Genomic DNA, 11,467 nt, shown 5'->3' with positions numbered 1-11,467 from the left:
ATATTTTGGAGGATACAACGTGGCCAGTCACCACAGTTTTTGGCGCCCTCTGCCGATTAATTCATTGCAGCAGTCTGAGCTGAAGAGGCCTTGCGTAAAGATTACAATTGAATTTTGGAACAGTATATATGGTATAGAAAAGAAAAGTAATATTTACTAGCGAAAATCAGCTAAAAATCTAAGTTGTACTGCATCTGTCATGATTTAAACCGCTTGATAACAATGAGCGCTACAAGTAGCTTACAAGTGCTGCTGTCTAGTGGCCGTCGAATGACATACCAGGGATCAGCACATGGAGTAACTTTTCTTCTTTCTCCCCGAACTGCTGTTTGAGAGCTTGTTGTATTGTCCTTAAACCAAACCCAGCTACTTTTTAGCAGGTAAAAAAACAACAACACAGGGCTGCTAATATGAGCTCGAAGAGAGGCAAATTGAAACGTACCAAAAATGTGCTTAATTTGGATTCGGATGATAGGCCTTCACTAGCGCGATCAATAATCGATGAACATCCAAACATTGTACCTGGCGGGCGACAGTTAGAGAGGACACCTCCATCCAAAATTGAAAGAGTCACAACACACCGGCATCCCAGCAAACCAGATGATTCTCCAACATCAGAAAAAGTGGTCAAAGATGAGCCATGTGGCCAGGTAAACAAACAAACAAACAAACATGCTTACACAACGGAGGTATTTAATCAATAAGCTATTTTTACAAATACAGGTGTGTAAAATGACTTTAACAATGTATTAAAAATGCATTTTCTTTTCGTTTAGCCATATTACTTTTTTTTTGGCCTGTGTCCTCACTTCTGTTTCCAACTTCTTGATGCATTAGCCTACCACATATTGGAAATAGACTGATAGGCCTGATTTCTTTTACTTCTTTTCTTTTTCTTTTTATGACCCCTATGAATACAAATAATTTTTGTGTCTCTGATAACCCATGCGAACAATTTTTTTTAATTATTGTTTTTATGCTTTTTGATGTAATGATTAAATGACCATGACACACCGCAACAATAAAAACATGTTTTATATGTATTTTTTATTATTAATATATCTGAATATGTATAATTATAAATAACATTTATACAAATAAATAAAAAACAGAGCTCAACGCTCTGCGACTGAACCCCCCCCCCCCCCCATGCAAATAGAAAAAATACTAGCAAACATCTTTATCAGTTTGACAACACATGTGTGCTCCAAATACTCAAAACACAACCAATAAATACGCTGTGAAATACTCACAACGCAACTAAATACAGAAAGGTGCTGTAAATACTCCCAATGCAGAAATGTGCTGGAAATACTCACAACGCAACCAAATAAAGAAACGTGCTGCAAATACTTACAACGCAACCAAATACAGAAACACACTGCAGTGCAAATACTCGCAACGCAACATAACCCAGAAATGCGCTGCACATACTAAAATTACAAAATAAAATGGCAAATTACTTGCATACATTCTCTTATTCTCTAAAATTTCTGTTTTTAATTAATTTTGAGAGAATATTTGGGGGATGATTGCAAAAAATGTCAATGTGGTGTAACCGTAAAAACTTTGTACCAAATAATTGATCTTGTTTAAAAAATGTGAAATTCTCAATAAAACACCATGTCAGCTAGTTTGGCATAATCTTACATTAGAACTAGCCTATTTAAAAGTAAATGGAACACCATTGTTCTGAATATTATAATTAATTTGGGGAATCATGTGTCAAGTCAAATTCCTGAAGTGTCAAAGTGGTGTAACCACCATTCAAGGAGTCATTTTGTTAATATTGTGTAAGAAGACCATGTGACAGAAAATTATATCACAGAAGGACCCCTGGTGACACTTAATGCTGCATGCAAATGTTAGTAACTCCCCATAAAATGTGAGATAATTTGACATTTTTAGGGTATGGTCAGGTATTCTTAAGTATATGTCAAATGGTTTGACCCCAGGTATACATTGATAATTCATCATTATTATAAAAATGAGCATTAACTTAAAAAAATTACATTTAAATATTACCACCAAGGCCACATGCTTACATTTGTGTCCATGACAATGCCTGTCAAATTTGATTTTAAACTTAAATGTCAAATGGTGTAACCGGTTATACCTATTGACTCCTATTACAAGCCTTTCTGTTAGGGGCCAATTTAGTCAAATGTCACTAGTTTATGTTGCTGATTAAAATTTTTATATAAACTAACCTACTATTTGGAACTCTTTTCAAGTGTTAAATGTAAACAAAGTAACCTCATTGGTTCTTGCAGAAGCTCAAACGTGCTGCGTAACATGAGAATGCACCTCATTGGTTCTTGCTGAAGCTCAAATGTGCTGCGTGACACGAGAATGAACCTCATTGGTTCTTGCTCAAGCTCAAACGTGCTGCGTAACACGAGAACGAACCTCATTAGTTCTTGCCAGTTTTTTTCAGCATTGACAAAAATAAAACCACTTCTGCTGAACTTGTTGACTGTCATGCTTGATTTTCAGTCACAATTTCTTCAACAAACAATGCCCTTTGACTCTAGAAGCAACATGATCAGGTGGTGTAACTGGTTTGTGTCAATTGGCGTAACCGGTATTTTTCATAAAAATATATTTATATACAGGAAAATTAATGTGGGTGTTATTAATTAAATTAAAGTTTAGTGTAATAACATATTTTTTTTAAACAATTTTTAAATAATTTGTTAAAGATTATTTAGAAAACCGAGGTTTTTTTTTAGCATATGTCCTGCCAAATATTGCAAAAACAGATTAAAAAAATTTACATTTAGAGATAACTCTAATAAAATATATTTTCGTGCGACATATTCGTGTGAAGTATTTATTTCTATGAGTACACTTACATGCCATCTAGGTGGATAAAATATTTAATATTTCTCATTCTTTGGCAGTTACACCATTTGACACATTCAGGTACATTCAGTCTTAACTTTAGTAAAAAATGGTGCAAATGTAATTTTTAATGACATAAAATCAACATGAATACATTATGTACATTTTAACATACCTGATGCATGCTTTTAAAACAAGTTTTTACAAGATTTTCTCATCTTGACAAACCTTATTTGTCACTGACCCAAATACTCACAATGCAACCAAATACAGAAACACGCTGCAAATACTCACAACGCAACCAAATACAAACATACTCACAATCACAACGCAATCAAATACAGAAACACGCTGCAAATACTTACAACGCAACCAAATACAGAAATGCTCTTCAAATACTCACAACGCAACCAAATACAGAAATACTCACAACGCAACCAAATACAGAAATGCGCTGCAAATACTCACAATGCAGAATGAGAAAAGTTTCATGATTATTAAAACAATATATTTAATAATTTGTGAATAATATTGTTGAGGTATGTTCTTTCGAAGTTAGAATAAATGAATAAAAAATTGAATAACATTCATATTAATAATTATGAAGTAAAAGCTAGCATTTTGGTTTTATCTTTCGATTTTACTTGACATTAAAAATACTTATGTTATTATTTTAGCTTGCGATTAAACTATGCAATTTATTATTGTTTTAGAATTTTCACATTCTTAAGGATAACATTTCTTAATTAGTTCATTCTTTCCAAGGAAATAACTAAGCGCATTTCTTGCAATGGATCAAATGAAGTTCTCCAGCAGCCCGAGGTTAAAGATGAGAGGATGTCCATCAGGAGGTCTAGTTCTACAGCTGCATCAGGTGATTTCATTTGATCATTGGCATAAGAAATCATATTCACTTATCTCTCGGTTTCTAAATTTGTAAGTATTGATATCACACCACATATATGCACTGGTTCTTGTTGAGTATCATATTATTGCTTTAACATTCTCTTTTATGGATATCCAGCAATAACTGGGAATGCAGACCCTGAAACCTTCATCCAGGGAATGCAGGGATACCAGTGGACAGACACAGACCTGGAGTTTATCTATCAAACTAAATTGAAAAAGCAAGTCCAACAGGCGCAGGTTAATGAATGCATATTTTCAAAAAGGAAAATTAGTGCACACTAAATACTACCTACTATTTAAAAACAATTCACGTTATGCAATGCAAAAATCAAAGTTTATACTGTATATTACTTATTAATTTGCATGTGCACATTTTTGTAAATATAAGTCACCTGGTATTCTTTGAACATAGAAATGTTGCATACTGTGAACGCATAAATTAGTGGAATGGTATTATGAAATTTTGAACATTCTCTCCTATTTTTCCCATTTATGCCTGTACTGATCATCTGAATATTATCATTGTAAGATTTTCTTTTTCAAGAATTGAATTGAACCAAGAGAACGATATTGTTTACAGCAAGAGTTAAGCGACATGCAGAGGTCTCTGAAGAACACGAAACAAATGCGGGACATGGCCCTTGCTGCACGTGACAAAATACAAACAGAGCTCTCTAAGGTCTCTGACACATTTGCCATGCATTTTTCTCTTCAAATGTGCCATTTTAATAATCTGTTGCCTGTGAAACAACTGTCTGATCTCAATACTTGGCTCTGGTGTTTCAGGTGCCGTCATGCGAACGGATACAGCAAATTTCCATGGAAATACTTCTGAGGTCCCACAGCTCTAGTCAGCTGGAAGGGCTTGATTTTAAAGCTCTTATTGCTAAACTGAAGGTTGCTGATGTGCATTGTACTACTGCTAAGGAGAAGACAGAGGTCAGCAAACTCAAGGCGGAGGTGGAAAAAGCACAAGTAGTGAGGTATTAACCCAACAGCTTGTACACAATGGTTTTGACATTTTCGAATGGTGCTTACTTATGCTAAACTCGTTAGCATGATGCTAGGATATTGCCATGCGCTTGCTAACATGTTTTGGATGGTTTTAAGAACGTTGCCCACCCCAAACTCTTCGTGTCTTGTTCAGTCAGTGTATGTCTATGGGATGTTCTTTCCAGTTTCATATTGTCCACCAGGAAACTGTTTGCTCAATTGCTAATTTATCAATTCTACACTTCTCCTCAACAAGCTAAAGCAGATTAGCAGCATTTTAGATTTACATTTATTTTGTTTGTAGGGAAAAGGTGGAGCAACTCACGAAGGACATTGAGAAGGACAAGGAGAACATCAACCAAATCAAGGTGATTGCTAGCTAGAGCATGTCCCCATTGTTTGAAATTAGTATGTTTAAAGTGTTAAAAAAATCACTAGAGATGATCCTTTTTTCCGCAAAGGTAAATGTCCTTGCGCTTACATCAGAAATATCTGCACTGGAATCCAAGATGTCCAGTAAAGAGGTTAGTCGATCACTTTTAACCACTATTTGGTATTGATACTTTTAGCACTTTGCAGACATTCAAACAAAATAAGACTTAAAGGGATTGTTCACCCTAAAATTAAAATTAAGTCATGATTTACTGATACTGGTGTTGTTCTAATGTGTCGCCCAGAAAAAGCACACAATTTGTGAGAAACGCGACATGACATACAATGCCTAGAAATCCCAAAAAAGTATCTGTGTACTTTCTTCACTGAGACCAATATCACCAGACTGGAACTCCGTTGACGGATGTAAACGCAATAACTTCTTGTTACGACAAACACAACTGATATATTCACCTCAGAGAAGAAGGGTTCCTGGATTGTACTTCATGTCTCGTCTCGTTTTTGTTAATCTTGATTTCTCACAACTTGTGTGTTTTTCTGTGCGAGTCTGAGTGAACTGTGTCACTAATGGAGTCTCATGAATGCACAGTCGAGTACAGAAGACCCAACAGTCAAGGTCAGGGATTTTGTTAAATAATACGTAAAAAGTTTTTTTAATTTTTTTTTTATTACCAAACTCTATCATATACTTACGGTGGTTGAGGAGATTCCCCCTTCCATGTAAAAGTGCTTTGAGTGCCGAGAAAAGCATTATATAAATGTAATTAATTATTATTATTATACCCCCAGAACACTTGGAATATACAACATGTCGCATGGGATCATTTTGTGATACTTTTGCCTCTTTTTAAAAAAAGCTTGATGCTGGTCTCTGCCATTATATGAACGAGCGTGAGCGGGACATTATTATTTTCTTCTTCTTATGTTGTTCATAAAAGAAAGAAGGGCATATGGCATTAGAACTAGTAAATTATGACTTAATTTTCATTTGAGGGTAAACTATCCCTCTAAGGACCGTTTACACCAAGGACAATAACTATAATGCTTTAATAATCATACTAATTCTATGAGAATAGTCAAGACAACACACAAGATTTAACGATAACGACACAGAGGAACAATATCATTGAATCACTTTCAGAACTATTTTTTTTAACAATAAAAACATTGGCAGCCAATCAGAATCCACCCGACTTTAAAGAGATGGGGCATTGAAAGCTGCAGACAACAAATCTGGAGCACGCTTATAAAAAACTTTATCGTTCTTGGTGTGACCGGGCCACCATCTGCAGCTACAAATTTATAGTCAATGACAAGTACTTTTGGCTCACATAGGAGGCACTTCAGTCAACTAAACCACGGCAAAAAGTCCACAGAGGCCCTAAAGCCTCTGCTGCTCCTTCTGCTCCTAAACCCCTGAAAACCCCTGCAGTCCAAAAACCATCGAAACATCCTGCTGCTCCTTCTACTCCCAAACTCTCCAAACATCCTGCTGCTCCTTCTACTCCAGAACCCTCGAAACATCCCACTGCTCCTTCTACTCCAAAACCCTCCAAATCTCCTTCTGCAGCTTCTACTCCAAAACCTTCCAAAGATCCCACTGCTCCTTCTACTCCAAAACTCCCCAAACATCCTGCTGCTGCTTCTACTCCAAAACCCTCCAAATCTCCTTCTTCAGCTTATACTCCAAAACTTTCCAAAAATCCCACTGCTCCTTCTACTCCAAAACTCTCCAAACATCCTTCTGCAACCTCTGGTCCAAAACCCTCCAAAAATCCCACTACTCCTTCTACTCCAAAACTCTCAAAACATCCTTCTGCAACCTCTGGTCCAAAACCCTCTAAAAATCCCACTGCTCCTTCTACTCCAAAACTCTCCAAACATCCTGCTGCAACATCTGCTCCAAAACCCTCCAAAAATCCCGCTGCTTCTTCTGCTCCAGAACCCTCCAAACATCCCACTGCTCCGTCTGCTCCGAAACCCTCCAAAAATCCCACTGCTCCTTCTGCTCCAAAACCCTCCAAAAATCCCACTGCTCCTTCTGCTCCAAAACCCTCCAAACCTCGTGCCACCCTAAAGGCACAGACTGCCTCAAAACCCTCCAAAACCACCACTGGCTCAAAGACCCCAGAGGCTGAGGTCGTTGGCCTCCGCCGCTCTAGAAGAATCGCTGCTAAGAAAGAGAAGTGAATAATTTGCTCAGAAATGCTCCATATGAGTAAAGTTCACCTCAGGAAGTCTTCAAGTGTTCTCACACTCATTTATTACAAGCCTTGTTTTACTCTGTAATGACTTTTGTTTAGACTTTTAGACCTAGAGGAAATAGTGTGGTGCCCTCTAGTGGATATTTGGAGCTTAGCGTTTATTGACACTCAATGGTGGTTTTTCACAAATCAGATGTACTTCTGTCAGAATTTACTTTACAGTTTAATGAAACTACATTAAAATGTCTTGAACATTACTGTGTTTTTTGTTCTTTTCTCCACGTGTTAAGAGTGTGTTTTCTTTGACGATGAATAAATCCAACCCCAATTAAACAAACACAAACCAGCTAATCAAGGTCTTGTCAGGCATACTAGGAATCTCCAGATGTGTGTTGAGGCAAGTTGGAGCTAAAATATGCAGGACATTGGCCCTCCAGGACCGTCTTTAGACACCCCTGCCTTGGACAAATACTTTTTCATAAGATCTGGACTAACTAATTTCTTTGTGGTGCTTCCCTTTACAAAAACTCACTACCACAAATAACTAGCATGTTCTGGTGGCTGTGAGGACATTGCTGTGCAATTGTTGAAGTGTTTTTGTTGGTTGTTAGCATGTTGCTATTTTCCTGTGGTGTTTTGGGCGCTTTCTAAGCTGTTTTAGGGTGTTGCTGTGTAGTTTGCATTGCTGTGTGATTAATAACATGTTCCATGTTGGTAGTTGTTAGCGCATTGTTATTTGGTTGCTTCTGCATTCCGTGTGGATTCTTGGACCTTGTTAGATGGTTGTTAGTGTATTTCTTAGTGGTTGCTAGTGTGTTCTGGCTGGATTTTAGGGTGTTTTGAGTGGTTGCCAGACCATTGTATTCGATTAATAAGATGTTCTGAGTAGTTGTTAGCGTAATGCTAATTTAATTCTTGTGGTTGCTTACCTACCAAGTCCTTAGCGTGGTATATGAGACGGTTTTCATATAGTTTGACCATTAGCTTTGTATTACAAGTCACACTTAAGAGCCATTCACACCTAGAACGATAACTATATTAGCGTACACACCAATGGGCAATTTTGTTTATTATAAGTCCGCTGTAGTTTTGTCGTCTGATGCTTTAAATGCTAAATGGCTGTCAATGTTTTTTTTCATTCATCAGCTAGAAAAAATCTTTCTGAAAGTGATTCCAGTGTTATTGTTCCACTGTGTTGTTATAGTTATAGTTGTGGTGTGGACTTCCCTATTCCACTCATTGAATTAGAATCATGATTAAAACTTTAAAATTATGTCCCAGCAAACACAGAACGTTCCCCTAATTATATGTATTTGGTTCCTGTTTGGTTATTTTTTTTGGGGGGGGGGACTAAATTGTAATGTTCTGGAACATTCTTTTTAGGTTTTATTCTTTGCAACCATAAAATAATGTTCCCCAGAACGTTGCAGGGAGGTAATTTTTAAATGACCAAAAAATATCTTATAGAGAAGGTTCCCTAATGGTAATTTTTAGGTTATTATTTTGCAACCATGAAATAACGTTCCCATTATCGTCTTTAGTGTGAATGTCTCCTTAAAAACTTATAAAGTTAGTTTTGATTGAATGTTGTTGGAGATGATATATTGTTGATTATTTTGTGGTGATTTTTACCTCATTATAATGTTCAGACTGGAATTGTACACACATAAATGGTTGGAACATGGAAGAACTGTAGAGGAAACACATTAACGCTTTGCTGACTCAATCAGAGTCACCCGTTATTGTTGGCTTAGAAAAAGTGGATGAGAGGCCGAGAGAGAGTCCAAATGTGGTTAACATATCATACGGCAGGGAACAACTTCCACAGGGCTTACATCAACAGATTTCTGCTGGATCAGTTAAAATCGGCGTTGAAGCCGGGTACACTTTCAAAACAGTTGATTTTGGAAATTTTGTTTGTTTTCTCAATGCTAATGTCTTCCAGACACTAAATGGTTTCAGACTGTTCTTCAGCATTTCAGAGAAAAGACAAGTTTGTATCTCACCAGCTTTGCTAACCACTTTCATTACACATACATATAAGGGCCTTTGATCAATTAAACATTTGAATGCAGACATTGAGGGAAGAAAGTTCCCCCCAATAATTAGAAATGGCAACACCTAAACAATATTTGATATCCTTGATACTGCTACAAGAAGTTTTAAAAGTTGCATTTTTAGGCTGGTCTGCCTCAGTGGTCTAACAGCGCTTGTCAATGTCAAAATGATTGTGATGGCTAATCAGATCAAAGGAGGCGGGCCTTATTTATGTAATTCCAGAACCCTCCAAACCTCCTGCTGCTCATTCTACTCCAAAACCCTCCAAATCTCCTGCTGCTTCTTCTACTGCAAAACCCTCCAAACCTCCTGCTGGTCCTTCTGCCTCAAAACCCTCCAAACATCCCACTGTTCCTTCAACTCCAAAACTCTCCAAACATCCTTCTGCAGCTTCTACTCCAAAACCTTCCAAAAATCCCACTGCAACCTTTGCTCCAAAACCCTCCAAAAATCCCACTGCTTCTTCTGCTCCAAAACCCTCCAAACATCCAATTGCTCCTTCTCCAGAACCCTCCAAACATCCCACTGCTCCTTCTGCTCCAGAACCCTCTAAACATCCTGCTGCTCCTTCTACTCCAAAACCCTCCAAATCTCCTTCTGCAGCTTCTACTCCAAAACCTTCCAAAAATCCCACCGCTCCTTCTACTCCAAAACCCTCCAAACATCCCACTGCTCCTTTTACTCCAAAACCCTCCAAACATCCTGCTGGTCCTTCTGCTCAAAAACCCTCCAAACCTCCCGCTGCTCCTTCTGCTCAAAAACCCTCCAAACATCCTGCTGCTGCTTCTACTCCAGAACCATCCAATCCTCCTGATGCTCCATCCACTCAAAAACCCTCCAAACCTCCTGCTGCTCATTTTACTCAAAACCCTCCAAAACTCCCGCTGCTCCTTCTGCTCCAAAACCCTCCAAAACATCCCGCTGCTTCTTCTGCTCCAAAACCCTCCAAACCTCCCGCTGCTTCTTCTACTCCAGAACCCTCCAAACATCCTGCTGCTTCTTCTACGCCAAAACCCTCCACACATCCTGCTGCTCCTTCTACTCAAAAACCCTCCAAAACATCCCGCTGCTCCTTCTACTCCAGAACCCTCCAAAACATCCTGCTGCTTCTTCTGCTCCAGAACCCTCCAAACCTCCCGCTGCTTCTTCTACTCCAGAACCCTCCACACATCCTGCTGCTCCTTTTACTCCAGAACCCTCCAAACATCCTGCTGCTGCTTCTACTCCAAACCTCCCGCTGCTTCTTCTACTCCAGAACCCTCCAAACATCATGCTGTTCCTTCTACTCAAAAACCCTCCAAACATCCCGCTGCTCCTTCTATTTCAAAACCCTCCAAACCTCCCTCTGCTTCTTCTACTCCAGAACCTTCCAAACATCCTACTGCTCCTTTTACGCCAAAACCCTCCAAACATCCCGCTGCTCCTTCTACTTCTAAACCCTCCAAACATCCCGCTGCTCCTTCTGCTCCAAAACCCTCCAAACCTCCCTCTGCTCCTTCTACTCCAGAACCCTCCAAACATCCCACTGCTCATTCTACTCCAAAACCCTCCAAACATCCCACTGCTCCTTCTACTCCAGAACCCTCCAAACCTCCCTCTGCTCCTTCTACTCCAGAACCCTCCAAACCTCCCACTGCTCCTTCTACTCCAAAAACAAAACCTTTGGTCCCCCCAACGGTCAAGACATGGTAACGGCCTTTTAAAAAAAAATGAAATTGATTACTTCTTGTACAATCTAAAGACTGATTTTTTCTTTATGTAAACCTATCATATGGCTTCAGAAGTTTTGGAATATTATTCATAAGGTGTGCGATCCACTACCTTGTGCTTTTTGTCATTTTTGGAGCTTGACACCAAAAGGTTATCATTCACTTTCATTAAGGAAAAGGGCAACGTGAACTTTCTGCTAAAAATCTTCTTTGTTTTCCATTGAAAACAAAGTAATTCAGGTTCGGAATGACATGATGGTGAGTAATTGGTGACACTATTTTATATTTTTGGAAGTACTGTGTCTTTAAGAGGTTTGAATGGGAAGTTAGACTTTTTCCAGCCTTTTCCAGACAGAC

General features: G+C 38.4%; 1 protein-coding gene across 1 annotated transcript; it reads left to right on the top strand.

The window, feature by feature from the left end:
* Positions 1-297: 297 nt before the first annotated feature.
* On the top strand, positions 298-7,454 carry si:dkeyp-34c12.1 (uncharacterized protein LOC570187 homolog). The gene is made up of 8 exons (XM_056269737.1): positions 298-650; positions 3,610-3,718; positions 3,869-3,990; positions 4,334-4,432; positions 4,540-4,736; positions 5,051-5,114; positions 5,208-5,270; positions 6,475-7,454. The coding sequence occupies exons 1-8, from the start codon at positions 411-413 to the stop codon at positions 7,327-7,329; spliced, it is 1,749 nt and encodes a 582-aa protein (XP_056125712.1). The 5' UTR covers positions 298-410; the 3' UTR covers positions 7,330-7,454.
* The last annotated feature ends 4,013 nt before the right edge of the window (positions 7,455-11,467 follow it).

This window comes from Rhinichthys klamathensis, unplaced genomic scaffold (genome assembly GCF_029890125.1).
Source record: "Rhinichthys klamathensis goyatoka isolate OS25496 unplaced genomic scaffold, OSU_Roscu_1.1 h1tg000289l_1, whole genome shotgun sequence".
Lineage (NCBI taxonomy): Eukaryota > Metazoa > Chordata > Actinopteri > Cypriniformes > Leuciscidae > Rhinichthys > Rhinichthys klamathensis.
Note: the sequence above shows the minus strand (reverse complement) of the source record. Positions and strands in the feature narration are given on the sequence as shown.